The following is a 26,310-nucleotide window of genomic DNA, read 5'->3' as shown; positions in this document are numbered from 1 at the left end:
ATTTAGTATGACTTGCAATCTTTCACATTCTGTCTCTGATTGGTTTGTAGGCTACCATGAGGATGTACCACCCTCCTACCGTGATAACCAGGACTTTCCCACCAGCCACTGGGATGACAAAAATATCCGCAGGGCTTTCATCCGTAAGGTGAGAGACAAGTGAAATGTGTTCATTTTATCATGGTAATACGAGAAGTGCATTCATGCACTTTTGTCCTATGGTGCAGCGTTCAGGTATATGCTCTTAACTCCATGCCCAGGAGCAAGGAAGTACAATTTTCATTCATTGATGCTAATCTAGAACTACTCCAGAGGGGAGAGGCTTTGGATTTTATCAGTAGAGTACCTCTGTCTTTAGTCCAGCTCTGTTCAATATATTTATTTTATTTATTGGCATTTATCTACCGCTTTACTGTTTGTACAACACTTTGAGTGTTTTTAATCTTAAGACGTATAATACAGTGTACTATAAAATACATTTTCCAATCTAAAGTCACTGACCAGATGGTTTCCCAAGCCTCATTTCTGTTCACCTTGACAGGATTATTTAATAAATGATGTAGACATAAATACTATCTTCAACCTTTTTCTACACTGTATATTCATAAGTGATACCACAGAGAGATTAGTAGAAAAGGTTAGTCTTTTTCCAGATGGTACTATGCAGCAGGGTGGATACTCATGAGGTTGTACACAAAATGTGGCATAATCTAAGAAAACTTGAGAAGTGGTCATATGGTGTGCAAAATGCCAGGGATGAGGACTGTAAGTCCTTAAAATGATCCTGTCTGGAGGAAGTGACGTCACTTCCCATGCTGGACGCTTGAGAACGGAGCTCCTCACCCGACGGTGTTTTTCGGTGCAGCTTTTGCGTTATTCGCGGCGCTTTTTCTCACCACTGGGCACATTCGGAAGCGGAATACGAGGGCTACATGGCGGCGAAAAAATCTTCCCCTGATCTCCAACAATTTTCCTATACTAAGCTTGGAGAAGCGGCGGGGGCTGAGGCGCCCAAAATGGCGGCGGACACGGGGCAGCGGCAGTCGGAGGAGATGGCGTGCACCCTGCCCGATTTAAATGTGGACTCTTCGCTTCGCGCAGAAATGCGCTCCTGGTTCACGGAGCTTCGTGCCGACATCAAATCTTTTCAAGCTGAACTTGCCCTTACCCTGCAGGAGATGAGGGAGGAGCATGCTACCATGGCACGCCAGCTGGCGGAGGCGGACACGCGTTTGGACGACCACGATGAGCGTTGGGCTGCACAGCAAAAAGATTTATCCACCTTGCAGGCCCGACAGACAGAGCTTGCTGACAAGCTTGAAGACATTGAAAATAGAAATCGACGCTGTAATTTGCGTTTTAAAGGGGTGCCAGAAGGTGAGGCTTACCAGGACTGTACTTCAATCATCCAGCGGATCTGCGCTATGATCCTGGGGGAGCAGGCTCCTGAAGGTGGAGAGCCCGCTTACAGTACTCAGATTGAGAGAGCCCACCGGTCGTTGGGGCCTAGGGTTGGCAATACCCCCAGAGACATCATTGTTTGCTTCCACTCATTCCAGTATAAGGATAAACTGGCTGTTGCGGCGCGCCGACAACGCATCTGGCGGTGGGAAGACCACGATATTGCAGTGTATGCGGATCTGGCTGCCACCACCCTGCGGAAGCGCTTTGCGTTTAAGCCCATTACCACGGCCCTCACCGCGGCGAAAGTCCGGTACAGATGGCTCTTCCTATTTGGGATCTGGTTCCAGGTGGAGGGGAAGTCGTACAAGGCTCACACTTTTGAGGATGGCGTACAGGCGGCGAAGGAGGTGGGCTTGACTGTGGAGGTACCCACTTCGGATCTCAAGGCTCCTAAGAGTCGACGCACGGAACCACCCAGATGGCAGCGGGTTCCTAAGGGGGGCAAACGCTTAAGAAGAAACCCCAGTGATGTTCGGGTGGAAAACGTACCACCATGACTTTTGTGACTATATATCTAACCTTTTCTTTTTCAGGCGGCCCTGCTATGGGCATGGCTCCTAGTGGACATATCTGCGTTATTACTATGTTGGTTGCAGTTTTACACGCAGTGGTTCTTACCTGTTTGGGTTTCATATTTTAGCATTCTTATCTCTGATTCTGCTATTTAGCCGCGAACGCAATAGTATTTTACGCTATTTAGGGTGGGGGGGGGGGGCGTCCTTCTCGCTTCAGGATGGGTACTTCCTCCAGTAGCTGCTGGGAACGATTATATCCTTCCCAGGTGATTCAGAGGGGGTGGGGGAGGGAGGGGGGGTTTCAGTTTCTTCATAGGTATTTCGAGGGTTTCGACCTGGGGTTCAGTTGGTATACCATTTTCTATGTCTGCCTTGGATTCTTTTGCTCAGGGGGGGGATGTCCCTGTCTGCTTACAGGGGCGGGTCCTCTACTTCTTTATCATGGCTACTCTTAAATTTGTTTCTCTGAATGTCAAGGGCCTAAATTCTGGGCGGAAGCGCAAGCTTCTCTTTCAGGAAATGGGTCGTCTACAGGCTGATGTGATCTATCTCCAGGAGACACACCTCAGAAAACGATATGAGACCTTATTAAAAAATGCCCAATATCCGCACCAATACTGGGCTGCAGCGACTAAAGATCATAAATATGCCGGGGTGGGGATCCTTCTCAAAAAGGATTTACAATATGAGCCTACTGGCTACTCATGCCGACGCGCAGGGGCGTTATATACTTTTGAATATTAGAGTGGGGTCCGAGCAGTACTCCCTTGTTTCAATCTATGGCCCAACTTCTCATAAGGAAGTTTTCTACTCTCACCTGTATGATACTCTAGCCACTAAAGCAGAAGGGAGTGTAATCCTGGGTGGTGATTTTAATACGACCCTGAACCCGGTATTGGACAATTCAACGGGGCGTAGTGCTGACTCCCTTTCAGTTCGGAAAGCCTTGAAACGCCTTCAATCCCTGGTTTCTGGGATCGATATTTGGCGTTCTCGGTATCCCAAATCTAGGTGCTATTCATTTTACTCGCACCCTCATAGTAGCTACTTTCGCTTGGATATGTTCTTGGTGGATAGGTTGCGAGTGAATATGGTTCAGGCTGTGGATATTGAGCCGATCGTTTGGTCGGATCATTCTCCCATTTGGTTTACCCTACAAATCACGAATTATGATAAAGGACAACGGTTCTGGCGTTTGAATGACTCCTTATTAGAAGATGGTGAGTTCCAACGCCATATTGCCAGGGATATTCAGGACTATATGCATACTAACGACACTGAGGGGATGGATCCAGGGATTCTCTGGGAGTGTCTGAAATGTGTTCTGCGGGGCTCGTTTATTTCCCGAGCCACTTTTGTTAAAAAACGAACTGAGGGGGAGCGGCAGGGGTTGTTATTGCATCTTGCAGGTTTAGAGCACTCCCACATGGGCGACCCCACGAATCTTCAGATTTTACAGACAATCCAAGAGACCAAAGATCAGATAGCGCAATTGGATTCAGCTAGGATTGCTCACCAGTTAACCTTGGCGAGACAGCGGTTCTTCGAGGGGGGGGAATAAAGCGGGGAAGTATTTAGCCCAAACGCTGAAACGTAAACAAGCCCAAGCTACTATTCAAAAAATTAAGGGAGCAGATGGAGTGTTGTTGACCGATAACTCCACGATTAGACAGCGATTCCTTCAATTCTATGCCCAATTGTACAGAATGGATGCCCAGGTCTCGGTTGAGACTATCTCTCAGTATTTAGCGGATGTCCCATTACCAGAGCTTACAGCTGTCCAATGGCAGTTTCTGGATAAAGAAATTACTTTGTTGGAAGTTACGGAAGCTATTAACACTCTAAAAGCGGATAAGTCTCCTGGGCTAGACTGTTTTACGCCTCGATTTTATAAGAAGTTTGCCACGATATTGGCACCCATTCTTCTTGTTTTTTTTAACTCTCTGAGAGGGGGTTCTGCTTTATCTCCCCAGACCAATACGGCCGGGATCACTATATTATTGAAGCCAGGGAGAGATCCCTCCCTTTGTGGTTCGTACCGGCCTATTTCTCTACTTAATATCGATGTAAAGCTCTTGGCAAAAATTTTGGCTACCCGGTTAAATTGCTTCATTTCGCAGCTTGTCCATACGGACCAATCAGGGTTTATCCCGGGCCGGACAACTGCGGATAATGTGCACAAGATTTTTGACAGCATTTGGTTTGCAAAGCGCTATAGGGTCCCCACTATAGCTCTTTCCCTAGATGCCGAAAAGGCGTTTGATATGGTTCATTGGCCATATCTGTTTTGCACTTTGGAAAGCATGGGCTTTGGTGCCTCTTTCCTACACTGGTTAAAGCAATTATATAATGGCCCCCAGGCTTGTTTAAAGATCAATGGTGGTTACTCTCCCACTTTTACAGTTGGTAGAGGAACCAGGCAGGGCTGCCCGCTCTCTCCATTGCTTTTTGCTTTGTTTTTAGAGCCCTTTGCCATTAAAATTAGGGGGCAGGAGAATATACAAGGGCTCACGATGGGCAGGATTTCGTCTAAGCTATCCCTTTATGCTGACGATATTTTACTTACCCTCACCAAGCCCGAACTCTCACTCACTCAGTTGATGTCTGAGATGGAGGCCTTTAGCAGGGTCTCGGGTTTCCGGGTTAACTGGGAGAAATCGGAGATATTGAACATCAATCTCACCCCCCAGAGTGTAGCACATTTGAAGGGCTTGTTTCCCTTTCGCTGGGCCTCGTCCCATATCAAATATTTGGGTGTGCAGTTGAGTGCGTCTCATGATCTTTTCACTCTAAACTATGGGCCCCTATGGAAAAAATTGGTTGGGGAAATGGAAGAGTGGAGCAGGTATCACATCTCCTGGATGGGGAGGATGGCGGTGTTTAAGATGTCCTTGTTACCAAAATTGTTGTATCTCTTTCAAACTCTTCCCATCCCTGTGCCTACCCCCCAACTTAAACTATGGCAACGGAAATGTATGAATTTCATATGGGCTGGGCGGAGGCCGCGGGTGGCCCGGAGTGTCCTGTTTCGGCCTAAGGCGCAGGGGGGGCTCGGTGTGCCGGAACTTGCCCGATATTATTGGGCAGCCCATTTCAAAAAAGTGGTTGATTGGCACAAGGGTAGGCACCCCAAACAATGGATACAAATTAATCAGGAGCTACTTGGGGATACTCCTTTGAGGTCTCTTATCTGGCAACCCAAGAGGACATGGATAGTGGACCCGGGGACTGCTTTATCTCCTTCTATTTTGGACACTCTGGCGATATGGCACCAGCATAGCGACCGACTTGTTGAGCGAAGAGAGTATCATGCTAGCTCCAGTCTATATGACCATAAGGACTTTCGTCCTGGACGGGATAATCCGGCCCTCCTTCTTTGGAAAAGGAAGGGAATTTCGGAATGGGGTCATTTATGGGGTTCGACTGGGATTAAATCCTTTCCCGATTTCCAACACCAATATCATCTACCCGCTTCAGACTACTTTCCCTATATGCAGCTTGCTCACTTTGCAAGAACTACTCAGTTGGGGTCATATTTGGCGCTTGGTCCCTCTTCTTTTGAAAAATTATGTAAGAAGGCTGACACCTCTAGTCAGCTGTTATCGGGACTCTACCGACTACTGGCGAGGGAGGTTAGGACTAAAGCGAGCTTCCAACTGGCATGGGAAAAGGACTTGGGTATGGATATCTTTCTTCCACAGTGGAAAACGATATTTCAGGGCCGCGGGAAGGGTTTTATAGCCACTTCCCTGATCGAAAATTCTTATAAGATTATGTATCGCTGGTACATGTATCCTCAACGGTTGCACAAATTTATGCCTCGGGTTCCTGACTGCTGTTGGAGGCGATTGTGGGTCTGTGGGCTCTTTTATGCATATGTGGTGGGATTGTCCCCTTTTACAGACCTTATGGATGGCTATCCGTCATTGGTTGGGGGAAATGTTGCCGGGCTTCCCAGTTTTCGGCCCCGCTCAGGTTTTCCTTGGGCTTAGGATTCAGGGTTTATCTGATGACCACAATCGATTGGCCCATTATGTCCTACTGGCCACACGCATGGCGATAGCTAGGGCGTGGAAGGATACCCGGACCCCAAATAAAGCAGAGATACAACAGCGAGTAGAAAAAATTTATTTATTGACTCAAATTACGGCTCTTCGACATAACACCAAGCCTAAATTTGACAAAACTTGGCAGTCATATACCAGATGGAAAGCCACTCAAACTACTGCTTCTTTCTGATACGCTCGGAGGTTGTTACTGTAGAGTGGTCTCTTATTTGGGTGGTTGCTTGTGATTTTCCTCTAATATATCAACTTCCTCTTTGAAGTACCTATGGAGATGGGGGGGGGGGGGGGGCTTAGGGAAGGAAAACACAGTGGGACTTGTACAGTACATATAGCTCCATTATGACACTAATTTTACAGGTGCATTCTGGTATTTTTTGTTCTGTTTTGCCTTCTGATACTGTTCTGGACTGTATCCGTGCTATTCTGTATGATGGTTTGTATATTTGCCACTGTTAATAAATCTTTAAATTAAAAAAAAAAAAAAAAAAAAAAAGATCCTGTCTGATAATCTGATGGTTGCCAAACAGTGTGAAAACTGTCAGCTAGAGCAGTGCTTCTCAACCCACTCCTAGCCAGGCAGGTTTTCAGGATATCCACAATGAATATGCATACAAATTCATCGTGGATATTCTGAAAACTCGACTAGTTAGATATTTTTAGGCCCCGAGGCCTAGGTTGAAAAATGCTAGACTAGAGCTAAAGGAATGCTAGGATAATGCTTTACATCAACAAGTAGGGAGGTACAAATTCTTACCTCTTATCAGGAGACTATCCAGATGTCGATCTGGTCCATCTCCCAGAGCATGGTCCTTGGAGCCATGTGTCTGTTAAGTGAGGAGAATGTCTTTGGTGGACAAATTGAGCCAGGTCCAGCAGACGGGGTGGGTAGCAAACCAGATATTCCATGAGCAGGGCAAACCCGTGGTAGATCTTTTTGTATCCCCTCAGAATAGGAAGGTCCCACTCATCTCTTCCAGGAAAGGGACCCAAGGCAAACTAGCCACAGATGCCTTTGCCCTCATTTATAGCCAAGGCTTGATATACATCTATCCTCTAATTCTCATTCCCTGTACGTACCCGGATCAGTCCAGACTCCTGGGTTATGCCCCCCCTCTAGCAGATGGAAACAGAAGTTTACAAACAAAACTCCGCCTTATCTAGGCTGGTGCCACCTACAGTCTGGCAGTCTTCTTCTGTCTCCTAGCAGGTGGAGAGGGTGCAAAACCTGCAGTCTGAGCTGAGGCCTAGTTTAAAAAAAAAAAAAAAAAAAAAAAAAAAAAGGTTTGAGTTTAGTTTCTTAGTTATGTTTTGACTGGTAGAAAATTGTGAGGCTCGGACCGCAGTTGATTGCCTGCAGGTCCGAACTTGTCTCCTCCCGGGGTGGGGTGAGGTCCCGCGGGGGCCTTCCCTCCTGGGAGTTGAGCTCGCTGAGGGCCCTTGCCAGCGTTCCTAGCCTGGGGGTGATACCGGGGAGCTCGGGTCACTCCCCCCAGGTGGTCCCGGAGCCGGTGGCGAACGGTAAAAAAAAAAAAAATATTTATTTACTTGGTTTGTTTTCTGTGCTGTCTCTCTTGCTTTCCCTCTTCTCTCCTGCTCGTTGGTTCGCGACGGGGAACGGGATCGGCGCCGCGGGTAGCTGCTGTTGTTGTTTTCTGCTCTGCTTGGGGGAGCATGCCGCGGCGGCCGGTCTGCAGGGCCTGCGGGGCGGCCCGTCGCCTATCCCGGGACAGCCTTTGTTCAGACTGCGTCTCGGGCGGCGAGGGCGGTTCAACGGGCGCTAGCGCAGAGGGGCAGCGGCTGCCGGAGGCTTCGGGACGTAGATCGGGGGCTGTAGCAGGTCCGTTCCCGCGAAGCGCGGGAACGGCCGCCATTTTGGCAGCGGCGATTTCAGCGGCGGGAAAACCCGCCATTTTGGGCTCGGCAGGACCAGGTTGCGAGGCGCCCCCGTCGCCGGGGAGACCGAAGGACGTTCCTCCCGCTCTGTCCCCACAGAGGCGGGTCCCCGAGGGGGACCAGACTCCTGCTCTTAGCGATCCGGAGGAGGACCCGGATCACAGCTCCTCTGACTCTTTTTCGTCGGAATTCGTGCTGGTAATGCATAAGGCCTTTAAGGCTAGCAGGCAGGCCAGGAAAAGATCGCGGGGAGCGCCGGATTTGGTTCGGGGGCCGGACCCTAAGAGACGCGCCCGGTCCCTCCCGGTCTCGGATCCCCCGGGGGGAGCACGCCCACTCCGTTTGGGGGCTCCGCGGGGGGATGCCGAGACGGAGTCCGAATCCGGGGATCCGGAGGAACTGGATCCGGATCCGCAGTCACAGCCGCGAGGCATTGACGGAGAAGGGGATCAGGGAGCCAGTGGGGCGAGTGGTCTCCACGCCACGGAGGGGGATGACCCCAAGGTGGTGCGTCTATTTCGGCGCGATGAATTGGCGCCATTGATTCCGGCGATCCTCGAGGAATTGGCGATAGATTTGCCACGACCGGAATCTCGCTTAGGGCGTACAGACCCCGTGGTGTTGGGGCTGAGGGAACCGCCGACGACGTTTCCATTGCATTTTTCGGTGTCCGACTTACTTTTTAAGGAGTGGGACACTCCTGATCTGGGGTTGAAGGTGGCCAAGGCCATGGATAAGCTTTATCCCCTGACAGAGGACGCGCTTGAGCTGTTTAAGATTCCAAAACTAGATTCGGCGGTGGCGGCGGTCACCAAAAGGACCACCATCCCGGTAACAGGAGGGACAGCTCTCAAGGATTTGCAGGATCGTAAGCTGGAAGTGCAGCTTAAGAAGATTTTTGAAGTCTCCGCGCTCGGTGTAAGGGCGGCGATCTGTAGCGGTTTCTCTCTCCGTGCAGGGCTCAGGTGGGCCCAGCAGCTTTCTGCTAACGAAGGTCTGTCGCAGGAGGAAGCGCTGCAGGCGACTCGTCTGGAGGCGGTGATTGCCTATAGCGCGGATGCCTTTCATGACTTGCTCCGTTCGTCGGCACGGGCGATGGTCTCCGCGGTGTCGGCTCGGCGTTTGTTGTGGCTCCGCCATTGGGCGGCGGACGTTTCGTCGAAGGCTCGGTTAGGTTCGTTGCCGTTTAAGGGAAAGTTACTGTTTGGTAAGGAACTGGAGGATTTGATTGAGTCTTTGGGCGAGAACAAGATACATCGGCTGCCGGAGGACAGGCCGCGATCGAGGGGGACGCCGTCCACGCGAGGTAGATTCCGTGGGGGTCGTCGGCCCCGTAATGCGCGAGGGTCGGTCTCCTCTTTTCGCCACAATGCGGCTAGGCAGCAGTCGTACACGCAGTCCTTTCGTGGCCGCCGGTTTGGCAGACTCGGGACCGGGTCCGGAACCCCGGGCGGGAAGCTACCACAATGATGGGCGGCCGGCCCACTCTCTGGTGCCGGTGATCGGCGGCAGGTTGATGCAGTTTGCCAGGGAGTGGGCCAAGATCACGTCGGATCAGTGGGTGCTGGATGTGATAAGTCGCGGCTACGCGTTAGATTTTGCACAGCGGCCCCTTCCCTGTTTCATGGTGTCGCCATGCGGGTTCTCAGAGAAGCGTCAGGCGTTCCGGGACACAATCCGGCATCTGTTAGCCCTAGGCGCGATCGTGCCGGTGCCGTTCCGCGAGCTGCGCGGCGGCAGGTATTCCATTTACTTCCTGGTGCCAAAGAACGAGGGCACGTTTCGTCCGATCCTCGACCTCAAGGGCGTCAACAGGTGCTTGCGGGTCCCAAGGTTTCGCATGGAGACGCTAAGGTCGGTCATCGCGTCCGTGAGACAAGGAGAGTTTCTCGCGACTCTGGATCTCACGGAGGCGTATCTGCACGTCGGAATCCGCGCGGACCACCAATGCTACCTTCGGTTCGCAGTGTTGGGGCAGCATTTCCAGTTCCAAGCGCTGCCATTCGGGCTGGCGACAGCCCCGCGAACCTTTACAAAGATCATGGTGGTGGTAGCGGCTCATCTTCGCAAGGAAGGGTGTCTGGTGCATCCGTATCTGGACGATTGGTTGATTCGGGCGAAGTCCGAGCGTCTCTGTCGGTTGGCGGTACAGCGAGTGGTCGATTTGTTGCAGAACCTTGGCTGGGTAATCAATCGGGCCAAGAGTCAGCTGGAACCGTCGCAATCCCTGGAGTTTTTGGGAGCGTTGTTCGACACTCGGCGGGGCATGGTATATCTGACGCAGGAGCGCAGAGTCAAATTGCAGTGCCAAGCCAGGCAGTTGTTGGCCAAGCCCATGCCGGTCGTCTGGGACTACCTACAGATGGTAGGGTCCATGACGTCCACGCGGGAATTGGTTCCTTGGGCGTTCGCGCATATGCGGCCTTTGCAATTGGCCTTACTCTCCCGCTGGAATCCGGTGTCGGAGCAGTTCCATCTTCCATCTTCCGTTGCCGCTGCCGCATTCGGCTCGTTCCAGCATGGCCTGGTGGCTCTGTACCGGCAACTTGACCAAGGGCATATCGCTGACTGTGCCCTCGTGGACGGTGGTCACCACGGATGCCAGTCTGTACGGCTGGGGCGCGGTGTGTCTCCGGAGTTCGGTGCAGGGCACCTGGTCCCCGACGGAGGCGACGTGGTCCATCAATCGGTTAGAGACCAGGGCAGTGAGGTTAGCCCTGCGAGAGTTCCTGTCGTTGGTACGAGGCCGGGCGGTCAGGATTCTATCGGACAATGCGACCACGGTGGCGTACATCAACCGGCAAGGCGGCACCAGAAGTCTACCAGTGGCCGCCGAGGCACGACAGTTGATGGCATGGGCCGAACGGCATCTGCAATGCATAGCGGTGTCGCACATTGCGGGCGTGGAAAACGTTCAGGCGGATTTCCTGAGTTGCAATCGGCTAGATCCCGGCGAATGGGAACTTGCGGACGTAGCGTTTCGGAAAATTTGCGCCAGGTGGGGAACACCTGTTCTGGATCTGATGGCGACGTACAAAAATGCCAAAGCTCCGCGATTTTTTGCTCGCCGCCGGGAAACGGGGGCGGAGGGGGTCGATGCCCTCGCGTTGCCTTGGCCGACAGGGGTGCTCCTTTATGTCTTCCCTCCGTGGCCCCTCATCGGTCGGACGCTGAGGCGCATAGAACTTCATCCGTCGCCCGTGATTCTGGTCGCTCCCGAATGGCCGCGGCGACCCTGGTTCGCGGATCTTCAGAACTTGGCGCTGGAGCCTCCTCTTCGGTTTCCTTATGTGCCGGACCTGCTACATCAGGGTCCCGTTTGTTTCGACCAGGTCGAATGCTTTTGTCTAGCGGCATGGCTTTTGAGAGGCGTAGGTTGAAGAAGCGGGGTTACTCTGATGCGGTGGTCACGACTTTGCTACGGTCACGCAAGCCTTCCACTTCCCTGGCGTACGTGCGGGTGTGGACGGTCTTTGAGACTTGGTGCCTGGCACAGGATATTCGGCCCACGCGGGCTTCGGTGCCGGAGGTGTTGCATTTCCTCCAAGATGGCTTGGCGAAGGGCTTGTCTTCCAGTTCGCTTAGAGTGCAAGTCGCGGCCCTTGCCTTGCTGCGTGGACAGGTCCATGGGAGGACATTGTCGGCGCACCCGGACGTCGTGCATTTCCTCCGAGGGGCTAAGCAATTGCGGCCTCCGTTCCGTTCTCCGTGTCCATCTTGGAGTTTGAATTTGGTTCTGAAGGCCTTATGCTCCGTTCCCTTCGAGCCCATCCGCGGAGCTACTGTGAAGGACTTGATGCTGAAGGTAGCTTTTCTGGTGGCAGTCGCGTCAGCGAGGAGGGTGTCGGAGCTCCAAGCCTTGTCTTGTCGGGAGCCTTTTTTGAGGATTACGGATTCGGGAGTGTCGCTTCGTACGGTGCCTTCCTTCTTGCCTAAGGTGGTTTCTGCGTTTCATCTCAACCAGACGGTGGATTTGCCTTCGTTTTCTGATAAGTCGCTTCCGAATTATCGGGACTTGCGGCGCCTGGACGTGAGGAGAGCCCTTTTATGTTATCTGGAGGTGACGAACCCCTTTCGAAGGTCGGATCATCTCTTTGTCTTGTGGGGCGGTCCTCGGCGCGGGCAGGCGGCTTCCAAGACTACTATTGCCCGTTGGTTGAAGGAAGCCATTGGTTCCGCATATTTGCTGCAGGGCAAATCTGTCCCGGTGGGGCTCAAGGCTCATTCTACGCGGTCTCAAGCGGCTTCCTGGGCGGAGTGCAGTCAGGTTTCTGCGGAGGATATTTGTAAGGCAGCGACCTGGAAGTCGTTGCATACCTTTGCTCGTCATTATCGCCTGGATGTTCATGCACCAGGTAGCGGCGGTTTCGGGGCAGGGGTGCTCAGAGCGGGACTCTCCGGATCCCACCCTAGTTAAGGTAGCTCTGGTACATCCCAGGAGTCTGGACTGATCCGGGTACGTACAGGGAAAAGAAAATTAGGTCTTACCTTAGTTAATTTTCGTTCCTTTAGTACCACGGATCAGTCCAGAGTCCCGCCCGTCAAGTCTGCTGTTCGGACGGTTTGGTTTCTTTCTGTCCATTCTATCTCTGTTTTCTCTTTCTCCGTTATCGATGGCTCTGGTTCTGGTCCCATTTGGGGGATAGTGGAGCCGTTAGTTTGGTTGGTAGGTTCCTGTATATAGTTCATTTGTGTTAATTCTGGAGGGCTTCATCTGCTTTGACATTAAGTAAGACTGCCAGACTGTAGGTGGCACCAGCCTAGATAAGGCGGAGTTTTGTTTGTAAACTTCTGTCTCCATCTGCTAGAGGGGGGGCATAACCCAGGAGTCTGGACTGATCCGTGGTACTACAGGAACGAAAATTAACTAAGGTAAGACCTAATTTTCTTTTGTGAAGACTTGTCTTTTGTTTTTCTGGCTCCTAGAAAGGACTCTACAGGGAAGTCCTATGAACTAAAGTGTTAGAAGTTGCCTTTTAGTGTGAGAGAGTCAAACTCAGTAAGGGATTAGCATCTATAACGACCCATCTCTGTTTGGGCCTTCAGTTATCGGATTCGTGCTAGGTTGCTTCACTTGAAATCTCCTATCAAGCCTCCCACTGTGTCCTGGGACCCATTTTGGTACTGACCTAGCTGATGCAAGTTCCCTTTAAGCCTCTGAAGTGCAACACATGGAAGGTCATATTTTTGGTGATGGGAATGTCTGTTCCAGAGATTTATCCACCTTATACTGAATGTTTTCATGATAGGTTGTGGTTCTGTGTACATATGATACGGTGTGGTTCTGTGTACATATAAGTTTCTTCCTAAGGAACTGTATGACGTTGTCTTCATTTTAGTCATTCTTCCAATATTTTTTCCTCAGACCATATGTTCATAAAGGTCAACAGATGCTGTATGGTTTTGATTACTGAAGAGTTTGGTCTTCTGCCTGGAGTGGACTGTAGCCCATAGAGCGTCCACCTAGCTTTTCATTTCTTTTGACACCAACAAATGTGGGATTGAGTTGGCTAGAAGATTGCATCCCTTCTGTTTTGCTCAGGCTGGGTTTTGTGGATCTCTTCCTTTCTGCAGAATGGAAAGCAGGAAGGGCTAGTCCTGAGCTCTCTTAAAGTATAAGTTGCAGCGTTGGCCTGTTAGAGAGATAAAGTGCATAAGCCTTCATAAATGATCTGGAAAGGAATACGACGAGCGAGGTAATCAAATTTGCAGATGATACAAAATTGTTCAGAGTAGTTAAATCACAAGCAGATTGTGATAAATTGCAGGAAGACCTTCTGAGATGGAAAATTTTGGCAGATTAAATTTAATGTGGATAAGTGCAAGGTGATGCATATAGGGAAAAATAACCCATGCTATAGTTACACAATGTTGGGTTCCATATTAGGAGCTACCACCCAAGAAAGAGATCTGGGCGTCATAAGAACATAAGAAAATGCCATACTGGGTCAGACCAAGGGTCTATCAAGCCCAGCATCCTGTTTCCAACAGTGACCAATCCAGGCCATAAGAACCTGGCAAGTACCCAAAAACTAAGTCTATTCCATGATACCATTGCTAATGGCAGTGGCTATTCTCTAAGTGAACTTAATAGCAGGTAATGGACTTCTCCTCCAAGAACTTATCCAATCCTTTTTTAAACACAGCTATACTAACTGCACTAACCACATCCTCTGGCAACAAATTCCAGAGTTTAATTGTGCGTTGAGTAAAAAAGAACTTTCTCCGATTAGTTTTAAATGTGCCCCATGCTAACTTCATGGAGTGCCCCCTAGTCTTTCTACTATCCGAAAGAGTAAATAACCATTTCACATCTACCCATTCTAGACCTCTCATGATTTTAAACACCTCTATCATATCCCCCGTCAGTCGTCTCTTCTCCAAGCTGAAAAGTCCTAACCTCTTAGTGGATAACACATTGAAATCGTCGGTTCAGTGTGCTGCGACAGTCAAAAAAGCAAACAGAATGTTGGGAATTATTAGAAAGGGAATGGTTAATAGAACGGAAAATGTCATAATGCCAATGTATTGCTCCATGGTGAGAGCGCACCTTGAATACTGTGTAAATTCTGGTCACCGCATCTCAAAAAAAGGTATAGTTGCGATGGAGAAGGTTCAGAGAAGGGCTACCAAAATAAGGGGAATGGAACAGCTCCCCTATGAGGAAAGGCTGAAGAGGTTAGGGCTGTTTAGCTTGGAGAAGAGACGGCTGAGGGGGATATGATAGAGGTCTTTAAGATCATGAGAGATCTTGAACGAGTAGATGTGAATCGGGTATTTACACTTTCGGATAATAGACTAGGAGGCACTCCATGAAGTTAGCAAGTAGCACATTTAAGATTAATCGGAGAAAATTCTTTTTCACTCAACGCTGTTGTAAATGGGATGCTGGGCATGATGGACCCTTGGTCTGATCCAGTATGGCATGTTCTTACGTTCTTATGGTTTCGCATCCGGATGATTTGAGATTTCTTAATGGAGTGCAGAATTTATTTCCTCATTTGGTGGGTGTTTCAGCCTTGGAATCTTAATTTCTTTTCAATGGCATGGTGTAAGCCCCCTTTTGAGCAATTGCGAATGAGTCTTTGAAGGACCTTACCTTGAAGTCTGTCTTTTTGGTAGCTATTTGTTCAGCTAGGCATATTTCGGAGGCTAGGGTTTCCATTTGGATGGTGGTATCCTTTTTGCCAAAGGTGGTTTCTTCATTCCACTTGAGTCAATCCGAGGAATTGCCTGCCTTTTGGAAGTTAAAATCTTCTCTCTTTGCTAGGGAACTTCATGTTTTGAATGTGCGCCGAGCTGTTCTGAGAAATGTACAGGTCACAAATGACTTTCACAAATCAGATCCTCTGTTCGTGGTATTCAGTGGTGGCAACAAAGAGGAGAAGACATCAAAGGCATCTATTGCCAGATGGATTAAGGTGACAATAGCCTTTGCTTACAATTGCAAGGGACTTCAGGCTCAATCATCTAGGGTGCAAGCTGCGTCTTGGACTGAATGCCAGTTGGTATCGCTGCAGGAGATCTGCGAGGTGATGACTTGGTTGTCTTTACACATTTTTGCCAAGCATTATTGTTCATATGTTCTGTCTTTAGACTCTGCAATGTTTGGTGAGAGTGTGCTTCAGGTTCCTGCCCATTTTAGGGGACCTTTTGTACATCTCATTCATCTGGACTGATCTAGGGGATAAGGAAGGAAAAATCGGTACTTGCTAACTTTCTTTCCTTGTGTCCCACAGATCAGTCCAGCATCTTGTACTGAATTTCTGAAGACTACTTTTATCTATGTATATTTGTGTTAGAGGACTATTTTACTGGCATTCAAATTGCTCGTTGGAGGGGATTCTCAAACTGGAATTAAGATTACTGCTAGTTTTACATTCCCCTTTCTTGATCTTAAGGAAGGTTGGTTAGTTAGTTTTTAGTTTGGTTACTGATTATACTGAACGACTGCAGGTGGTACACTGCCTTATGTACCAGCAGTACAAGAAAGCTTTCCTCCTTTGTCTTCTTCTGCTGGTAGGGGAGAGAAACCCATTTGTTTGTACTGATCTATGGGACTCTAGAAAAGAAAATTAGAAGGTAAGAACCAGTTTTTCCTTGCCTTCAGTTGTCTTAGCTTTGAGGTAGGATAATAAAGAGTTGAAGGCGGGGGGAAACCAAGATGGCCGCTGCACAGTAGACTTGCTTCAGCGTTGCTCCTCTGAATTCCCATTAAAGTTTCTTTTTTTTTTTTTTTTCTTTTCTACAAGCATGCCTTTTTCCTGTGTTGGGGAAACGAAAAGGAGCTATCAGGCAAGGCAAGACGGCTGTTACGCCGGTTCCCCTTCGCCAAACCACTTTTGACTGAAGCGCTGCAAACTTATAGCCCGGTGATCGATGCCGGCTTGGCTGGACCTGGGGACGCCAGCCCGTCTGTGACAGATGTCTCCCTTAGCCCCGATCACTGTTCCACTCTGCGCCCTCCAGCTGTATCTGCCGCTTCAGTAGAAGCTTCTTTGGGAGCATCTGGGTCCTTGGACGGTTCTGCTTTTTCACCTGGCCATTTTTCCTCCATCTTACTGGTGCAGTCTCAGTGTCGGGACCTAGTGGAAGAGATTTGAGGTGAGCGGAATGCCGCAGAGAGGCCCCGCAGTCTTCTGGGTTGATCAAATCGGGAGCAGATTTGGCAGACATGGTTTCTCCTATTGGGACTCTCTCTATTGTTTTTCCAAACTTAACTTTGCTTGCTAAACCAGATGTTATTACACTGGACAATCTATGGACTGTCTTAATGTCAGTTTACCAATCTCTTGCTTCTTTGGTCTCTTAATACTGATTGACATAATAAATCTGAAGTTTATGAAACTCTGACTTTCTTGGAGCAGAAGGTGTCTGAGGCGAAAACCTCTATAGTAAAGATTCAAGTTGTGCAAGTTAATATCCTAAAAGATTTATCATCTTCTCGCAGAATTGAGAACATTAAAAATTCACTTAGATCTTTAAATTTGAGGTTACTTAATTTTCCCCGGGCCCCTCTTTGTACACTCTTATCTTTTTTCTGTTTATCTTAAAGAAGTTTTGAAGATTCCAGAGGATGCACTTCCTCCTGTAGGAAAGATTTTTTTTCCCTTCCAGTTTCTAGAAGATAATTAGATAATAATGTGGAAGTTGCTACTAATTTAACAGATTTCCTTAAATTCTGAAGGAAATGTCTGATCGAGCTATGTTATTGATGTCATTTGTCTTTATGCAAGATCGCAATAACCTTCTGCGTTTTACATTTTTGCAATAAAGACTTTAGAGCAGGACGTCCCAAACCTGTCCTGGGGACCCCACAGCCAGTCGGGTTTTCAGGATACCCACATTTCCCAGGACCAGCAGGATGGTAGTCATCACATATGGGTGATGTCATCAGGCGGAGCCCTATTACGGAACACTTGTCAAAGTTTCTAGAAACTTTGGTACACTGAGGATGCTCAGCATGCGATGATCCCTGTGTCCACAGGGGTCTCCCTTCAGTCTTTTTTTTTCCGTGCTGCAGTTTGCCTCACGTTTAGGAGCTCTGTGAGATTTTTCTCACAACTTTTCCTCACGGAAACACTTGAAGTTTTACTTCACAAATAATTTCCCTACATGGGTCTCCCTTTGCGTACATTTCATCGATGTTCGGTGAGTACTATGCCCTGTTCTCCAATCAGTTCATGTTGCCTCACTGTCTGTTCCCCCGGGTTACCAACCAAATTGCGGCCCTCTTTTCTCCCTATGTCTAACACCCTCTGTCCGCCTCACGATGCCCGCGAGTGTCCTTGCTGCGATCTTCCACCGGGTCCATCAGGGCTAGAGGGATTAGGGCGTCCAGAGTTCCCGTTGCGGTTGCCGTTGATGCCGCCGTCGATGCCCTCGACTAAAGAAAATGCCCCATACTTCGGGTTCTCAACCAGAGCCCCATGCAATCCTTGGGCGAGAAACAATGCCAGGAGCAGTAGAGGCACGGTGACCATCACCAATGCCATCTGGGACAGCGAGGGCATCTTCCTCGGTGCTGGAGAATGACTGGGCCAAACACTGAGGGAAACATCGTCGCCAGCACCGACGTGGTTCTGCCTTCAGTGCTGGTATTGATACCGCACAGGCATCAATGTCTGAGCCAGTTGCGAAGCAGGCCCGGGTACAAGAGTCTCCATGCTCCTCTGCATCCAAGGCACCGAGGCGTTCCCCACCAACACTGGTGCCGGGTACTGAGCCACCACAGATTCATGTGGAAGTGCCAGTAACGCCTAGCCTGTCTCCCCCTGTAGCTGCGCTACCTATACCAGCTTCCAGGGAGGAGCTGGACATCCTCGTCCGTCAGGCTGTCCTTGATGCCTTCCGGAATCTACTAACACCGGAGCCATCAATATTCACACCGTTGTGGCACTGCCTCATTGTGGCACCTACCAATGACAGCCTAAGTCATCGACGCCGACTTGTCCTTCTGAGCCTCCACAGACCCCTATACCTATTCCAGGATCCTCGAAGGGCGATGGGAACTCTAATCCCGCTTTGGCATCGATCCCATCGAGACCTAAGTAAAGGACGTGTCTGAAACAATCCCTTTCGACCTGGTCACTAAAAAGGACCAGACGTTTTTTCGGGAGGATCTAGGTCATAACATCTTCCAAGAACCATATTGTGTCACATATTGCTATATATGACACAACACCAAGGGAACCTCTGTCATCCACATAAAATTTGAACATCATGTGATTGCTTTGAAACGTCCTTCCGTTGCCAGCAACAGGACTCCCTACTAGATGGTAACCTGGCTTACAGCCCCTGACTTACGGCCCGAAGTCCAAGATAAACTAGCTGATCTGCCATGCACAGCAGATAATCTCTTCGTGCACAGGGTCCAGCAGACAGTGGCTCAATTGCAAGACCACCGCGAGACCCTGCGACAACGCTCTACTTTTCTTGCACAGCAAGAGGAATGCTAGAAGGACCTTTTACCGCTCTCGCGTGAGACCAACTGATATCCAGATCACACCAGCTCTGCCAGTCAGGCAGGCTCCTGGATTTTTCAACCTTCCCAAAGAGCAGAACGGTCCATCCCGTTCTGAGGACCAGGGCTCGGGATACCATTTCCCGGACGCAACAAGGCAGAGGATTTTAATCCCGCTATTTCCTACTTTCAAAGAAAACAGGCTACCTCCGCCCATCCTGGACCTCAGAAATCTCAACAAATTTCTTCAGAAAGAAAAGTTCAGAATGGTGTCTCTCGGCACCATGCTTTCCTTACTACAACAAGGGGGTTGCCTCTCTTCTCTGGACTTTCTATACGCTTCATAGTGAGTCAACAACATTTTCAATACCAAGTTCTGCCATTCGAACTAGCTTCGACAACTTGTGTATTTCACCAAATGCCTAGCAGTGACTGCTGCTCATCTACAAAGAACAGTGTTCACGCGTTTCCTTACGTGGACAACTGCCTAATAAAGAGTCAATCCAAACAAAGAACTCTAAATTCTCTGACTCACTATAAATCTACTACATTTGGCTGGGAATTCTGATCAACTACCATAAATCCCAAATGGAGCAGATCTGGGCATTAGTTGCAACGGCCTTCCTGCCCAGCAACAGCGCAGACATCCTATCAAATTGTCCACATCTCTGTGCGCATGCAACATAGCCTCAGCCCATCAGCTCTTCCATTGCTGGGCCACATGGTTTCCATGATCCACGTCACTCCTATGGCTAGACTAGCCATGAGAAAAACTCAGTGGATTTTAAAATTTCAGTGGCTCTAAGCCGTTCAACCGCTTTCGTCCCTGATCCAGTAACCAAATCCTCAGATGATCTTGGCCACGGTCACATCCAACTTGGTTTGGAGAGCTCATATCAACACCCTCCAAAGCCAAAACATGTAGACTGCACTCCATGAAAAGTCTCAGATCAACTTCCTGGAGCTTTGAGCCATGCATTATGCCCTTTATGTCTTCAAACACTGCCTCTCACACAAAACTTTGTGGATACAGACAGACAACATAGTGGCAATGTGGTACTCGAACAAACGGACGCACAGGCTCTTCTCTGCTCTGCCAGGAAGCCACGCAGTTCTGGGCCTGGACCCTTGCACACTCCATGTACCTCCGGGCCACTTATCTAACAGGCGTACCGAACATACTAACAGACCATCTCAATCGATGTCTCTGAATCCATATGTAGCGAGCAAAATCTTCTAGCGCTGAGGTTAATCAACCATCGACCTCTTGCGTCCGAATTGAACCACAGAGTGGACAGATTATGCTCCCTATACAGGCTTTGAAATGCATTAGCCATAGACGCCTTTGCTCGCCCCTGCAAAAAAAGCATCCTATATGCGTCTCTTCCGATACCGCTCATAGACAAAACTCTCTTGAAGCTATAGCAGGACAGGTTTTCAATGATTCTCATAACCCCGTACTGGTCTCATCAAGTATGCTTCCCCATACTTCTCAACATATCACTTCAGGAACCAATTCGCCTGCCCACAGGTCAACCTCATAACACAGACTCACTGATATTCTCAGGTACTTGTAGCTTCATGAAAACCTTCCACACGTAAATCTTACCATTCGAAATGGGCAAGATTTTCCAAATGGTGTGCAAAAAAGGTATTGGCCCCTTTTTCCTGCCCCACTCCATCTCTATTAGGCTATCGAGGATGCCTTTCAGATCCTGGTCCACAGACATCCTCCGCACGGGTGCACCTCTGTTCCATCTCAGTGTACCACCAGGGAGTAGGGAATGCCCTCTTAACGGCTCAACCCCTTATGAGTCGGCTTATCATGGTTTTTATACAACTTAAGCCTCCTCTACGATCATCAGTTATGGAATGGGGCCTAAATGTAGTGTTTACAAGGCTCATGCGTTCCCCGTTCGAGCCTTTGCATTCCTATAGCATTAAAATTCTAATATGGAAAATTCTTTTCCTCGTAGCCATCACCTCTGCTAAAAGGATCAGTGAGTTAAAAGCCCTTGTTGCATACTCACCCGACACTAAGTTCCTCTGTGACCGACTGGTCCTCCGTACTCACCCTAACTTTCTTCTTAAAGTGGACACAGCCTCTCACCTTACTCAGTCTATAGTCTGCGCACTCTTTCTCAAGGCCTCACTCTCACCAGGGCGAGAGGGTTTTGCACACCTTGGACTGTAAGCGTGCACTTGCATTCTATCTAGACCGCACTGCACTCCATAGGAAATCCACACAACTCTTTGCTTCTTTGACAAAGACAAGTTGTGAGTTCCAGTGGGCAAACAAACTCTCTCCAACTGGCTAGCAGACTGTATCGAATTCTGCTATGAGGAAGCAGCCCTTCCTCTCCAGGGGTGAGTGCAGCCACATTTTGTAAGGGCCATGGCAACGTCGGTAGCACACTCGTTCAGTACCAATTGCCGACATTTCCTAGGCTGCAACATGGGGCTCTCTTCACACATTCGCAGCCCTCTACTGCTTAGATAAGAAAGTCCGTCAAGACTCTGCCTTTGGCCAATCTGTCTTGCAGAACTTTGTTCCAGTATAATCCCCAACTCCTTCCACAACCACCTGCTGTGATTTCAGGCTGCCTCATCCTTGCCAATAGAACCCCAATTATTGTGCTTCACACGAGTTGTCTGCTATTGGCCTGTGGTAATACGAGTCAGCCTGTAGCTTGCTAATCACCCATATGTGAGGACTATCATCCTGCTTGTCCTGGGAGAAAACAGTTGCTTACCTGTAACAGGTGTTCTCCCAGGACAGCAGGATGTAGTCCTCACAAAACCCACCCGCCACCCCACGGAGTTGGGTCCATTTACATTTATTATTTAATTTTTTCGCTCTCACTTTTTGCTACAAACGAGACTGAAGGGAGACCCCTGTGGACACAGGGATCATGGCATGCTGGGCATGCTCAGTGTGCCATGATAGGGCTCTGTCCAGTGACGTCACCCATATGTGAGGACTAACATCCTGCTGTCCTGGGAGAACACCTGTTGTAGGTAAGCAACTCTGCTTCTCATGCATATTCATTGAGCATAGCCTGAAAACCCGACTGGCTGAGAGGTCCCTAGGACAGGTTTGGGAAGCTGTGATTTAGAGGCCAAAAGATTTGGATTTTTCCAGATATAACAAAGGCTAGACAAGAACGAAGAGAAGATTTTAGCGATGAAGGACTCTCTTCTTTCTTTGGGAGCTACCTGTATTATTTGTTATCCCTGTAAAAGCTCTTGATTCTGCTAAATTTGTTTTTTTTTTTATGCCCTTGGAGGAGTTGTGGTTCCTCCCTCTGACCAAGTGTGAATATTGTATAAATAGGGTGGTATTCTGCTCTGCAGCCTCCATTGTATTTTGTTCTAGCCATTCCCCATGGTTATTTTCCTGTCTCCTCCCCCATATTGGGGGTCTAACATGGCAATTTAACTTTTTCTTTTCCTTTTTTAGTAATGTATTTCTATTACATATATTGCCAATTTTTTTGACAAATATTCTATGTATACTTGATTTGAAAATTTAAAAAGTGTGGGAAAAAAAAAGTTGAATGCAGCATCAGACCTCTGTAGGATGAGTGAAGTCGGCTTTGAGCTTTCTCTCTGTCTCCATCTGCTAAGGGGGCCCTAACCCACTTGTTTGGACTGGTCTGGTAGGAGAAAGGAAATTAACAGGTAAGTTTCAATTTCACCTTTTCCCAGTACACAAACAATTCTAAAACCAGCAATCAAATGCAAACCTTAAAACTAGCGCACACTATACCCAGCAGTATCAGTTTAAACGTCCAAGAAATATTTCTCCCGAGATGTAAGTGCCCTTTCCCAGCACATCTAACTTCCTACCAGCAGGTGAAGGTTTCGCTGTCAGCAAAGGATTTACTGAAATCTAACTGTACGACATACAGTACACAGCTCTGATCTGCCTTTAGTAAGATCACACTGGATTATAGATACCCGACTATTATTTCCTGTGATAAATATATATATATGATATAAAGTAGTGCTGCATATGTCGCGTAGCGCTATGCAAATGTTAACTAGTGGTAGTGCTTCCCTTAACTTCTACCATCGAGCTTAGCCTTATTTCATCTGCCCATTTACTGCTTTTTAGGGATTAGAGAGACTAACTTTGAGCTGGCTTGTGTGTAGAAAGCAGTTAAATCTGTTTTACAAGTGCGCGTTTTGTCTTCCCTGTACGTACCCGGATCAGTCCAGACACCTGGGTTGTGACTCCGCACCAGCAGATGGAGACAGAGCAAAACTTGACGGGCTCCCTACATATAGTAAGGTGCCACCCACAGCCCCTCAGTCTTTCTCTGTCTCCAGCAGATGGGGCAGGTCCACCCACAGTCTCGGGGATCCTTGGTTGTTTTGGCTCGGGGTAGTCAGTCAGGGATCTATTTTGGTTTTCTATCTAGTCCTAATTAGTTAGGGCAGTGAGGTTTTGCAAAAAAAAAAAAAAAAAAGAAATCAAGAGAAGAAGATAAAGAAGAAGATAGAAGTCTCCCGTCGGGGGAGCCTCCCAGGAGGGTTGGAAGGTCCTGAGAGGACCATCCCCTCCAGGTCGAGGCCGCTGCTGAGGGTCGAGGACCCGGCCTGTGCTGGCAGCAGCGTCGGGGGTGACACCGGGGAGCCCGGTTCACTCACCCCCGCTGGAGCTGAAGACTGCAGGACCACGGCTAGCGCCTAAGTAAAAAAAAAATAAAATAAAATAAACATAGCGGTTTTTCTTTCTGCTGACCTTGCGGCGCCGGCTCTCTCTCCCTGTTCGCCGTCGTTTCGCCGTTCGTGCGGTCGCTTGCGGGAGGGCGGCGCTGGTTGGGGGGGGCCGTTCGTCGCCGCGGATGCCGAGAGGGTCAGCGTGTCGCGCGTGCGGCGCTGTGCGCGCGCGTCTCTCCCGGGACGGGGTCTGTTCGAGCTGCGTCTCCGGGGGCGAGGGCTCGTCGGCGGTCGCCCGGGGGGGTCGATCGCGGGGTGCCCGTTCGCCGTCGCGTGCCGGAGGCTCGGAGGCCGCGTCCTTGGATCCGTTCCCGCTTAGCGCGGGAACGGAAGCCATTTTGTCCAGCGTGAGGGACGCCACGAGGAGGGCCCTCCAAGATGGCGCCCAGCCTCCCTCGCTGTCGCCACAGCCCAGGATTTCGGGGGGAGAGCCCCCGGGACCCCGTGGGTCGGGGACCCCGAGTGCTGTGGAGGGTTCCTCCGGATCGGAGGGCTCTTTTTCGGAAGATTTCTCGTTTTTGCTGCAGAAACTCGCAAAGTACAAAAAGTCTAGGCTGAAAGCGGGAAAAGCTTCAGGGGGGAAGGAAGATCGTTCCCGGCCCCAGAAGAGAGCCGTTCGGACCCGGGAGGCCCGGGGTGGGCCGCGGGAAAAGAGACGGCCGCGTGGTGAACCACAAGACTCGGAGACGTCGTCTACCGCCTCCTCGGACGAGGACGCGATGCCGGGAGCCCCTGAAGGCCAGGAGGGCCCTGATGACGACGGACAGGCCCAACCGGGAGCCGGCAAGGGCCCGCAGGCGGCTGAGGGTGATGACCCCAAGGTCGTCCGCCTGTTTCGTAGGGAAGAACTTTATCCCCTTATCCCGACTATCCTGGATGAGATCGGCGTGGATCCTCCACCAGTGGAGTCCCGGCAAGGAGTCAAGATGGATCCGGTGCTGCTGGGCCTGGCGGGTCCTGCGCTGGCGTTCCCTTTTCACTTCTCGGTCTCAGATATCTTGTTCCGGGAATGGGATACCCCGGAACTGGGGCTGAAGGTGAGTAAAGCTATGGACAAGCTTTATCCCCTTCCAGAGGATGCTCTGGAATTGCTGCGCCTTCCACGTGTGGACGCGGCGGTGTCAGCAGTGACAAAGAGGTCTACCATTCCCGTTACGGGTGCTACGGCCCTCCGGGATATCCAAGATAGGAAGCTGGAGGTGCAGTTGAAGAAGATCTTCGAGGTGTCCGCACTGGGGGTGCGGGCAGCCATGTGTAGTACTTTTGCACTGCGAGCGGGTCTCCGGTGGGCCCAAGTCCTGCAAGCCAATGCCGACCTCTCCTCCGGGGAGGCTACTCAGGCGGATAACTTAGAAGCGGTGATTGCCTACAGTGCTGATGCGATGCACGATGTGCTCAGAACATCGGCCAGAGCTATGGTAGCGGCGGTCTCGGCGCGTCGGCTCCTCTGGCTTCGTAACTGGGCTGCGGATGGGGCATCCAAGGCCCACCTGGGGTCGTTACCTTTTAAGGGAAAACTCCTGTTTGGTAAGCAGCTGGACGACCTGATGCAGTTCGTGAGCGAGAATAAGGCTTTTAAGTTGCCGGAAGATAGACCCAGACCTCGGTCGTCCTTCTCGGCGAGAAACAGATTCCGGTCTAACCGTCGGCAGCGGCCACAGAGGGCGACAGGGTCGGGTCAGTCCTACCGGTCCGGATCGGCTAGATCATCCTCCTGGTCGCAGTCCTTTCGAGGGAAGAAATTCAACAGAGCCGGTGGACCCTCGTCCGGCTCGGGGTCCAAGTCGGCCCAATGAAACGAGACGGGTCCATTCCTCGTTGCCGCCCGCCCTCGTACCTTATGTGGGTGCGAGGCTCACCCTGTTTTACGAGGCATGGACCAGAATCACTTCAGACCAATGGGTGCTCGCTGTGATAAGAGGCGGTTACGCGTTAGATTTTGTGCGGCTCCCGGTGGACAAGTTCCTCATCTCACCCTGCAAAGCGCTCGTCAAGCGCGCCGCTGTCCGGACCACCCTTCGGCGTCTAGAGGACCTGGGCGCCATTACTCCCGTGCCGCAGGATCAGCAGGGCACGGGAAGGTACTCCATTTATTTCGTGGTCCCAAAGAAGGATGGAGCTTTTCGACCCATCCTCGATCTGAAGGGGGTCAACCGATGCCTGCGGGTGCCGCGGTTCAAGATGGAGACGATCCGCTCGGTGATTGCCGCGGTTCGTCCGGGAGAGTACCTCGCTTCTCTGGACCTCACGGAGGCGTACCTTCACATCGGGATTCAGCCGGCTTATCACCGGTACCTGAGATTCTGCATACTGGGAGGCCATTACCAGTTCCGGGCGCTTCCCTTCGGCCTCGCCACGGCTCCACGCACTTTCACCAAGGTGATGGTGGTGGTGGCTGCTCAGCTCCGGAGGGAAGGGCTGCTGGTGCATCCTTACTTGGACGATTGGCTCATCCGAGCAAAGTCGGAGGCCGGGTGTCGGCAGGCGATTGCCAGGGTCCTCCAACTCTTGCGCTCGCTCGGTTGGGTGGTCAACCTGGCCAAGAGTCATCTGCAGCCTACGCAGCAGTTGGAGTATCTGGGGGCCCTGTTCGACACCGAGAGGGCCATGGTGTCGCTGACTCAGGAGAGAGTGGTCAAGCTCCAGCGACAGGTGCGCCACATTTTGTCCATGCGGTGTCCGC

The 26,310-nt window shown here is 50.2% G+C and overlaps 1 protein-coding gene across 4 annotated transcripts in view; it reads left to right on the top strand.

Annotated features, from left to right (window-relative positions):
• The window catches only part of GRINA (glutamate ionotropic receptor NMDA type subunit associated protein 1), a 169,874-nt gene that overhangs the window by 86,293 nt on the left and 57,271 nt on the right, over positions 1 to 26,310 (top strand). For all 4 annotated transcript variants that reach the window (XM_029592317.1, XM_029592314.1, XM_029592315.1 and 1 more), the window contains one exon: positions 51 to 148. In XM_029592317.1, the coding sequence (XP_029448177.1) occupies positions 51 to 148 (98 nt within the window). The remainder of the gene's footprint in view (positions 1 to 50; positions 149 to 26,310) is intronic.

Source organism: Rhinatrema bivittatum, chromosome 2 (genome assembly GCF_901001135.1).
Source record: "Rhinatrema bivittatum chromosome 2, aRhiBiv1.1, whole genome shotgun sequence".
Classification (NCBI taxonomy): Eukaryota; Metazoa; Chordata; class Amphibia; order Gymnophiona; family Rhinatrematidae; genus Rhinatrema; species Rhinatrema bivittatum.
Note: the sequence above shows the minus strand (reverse complement) of the source record. Positions and strands in the feature narration are given on the sequence as shown.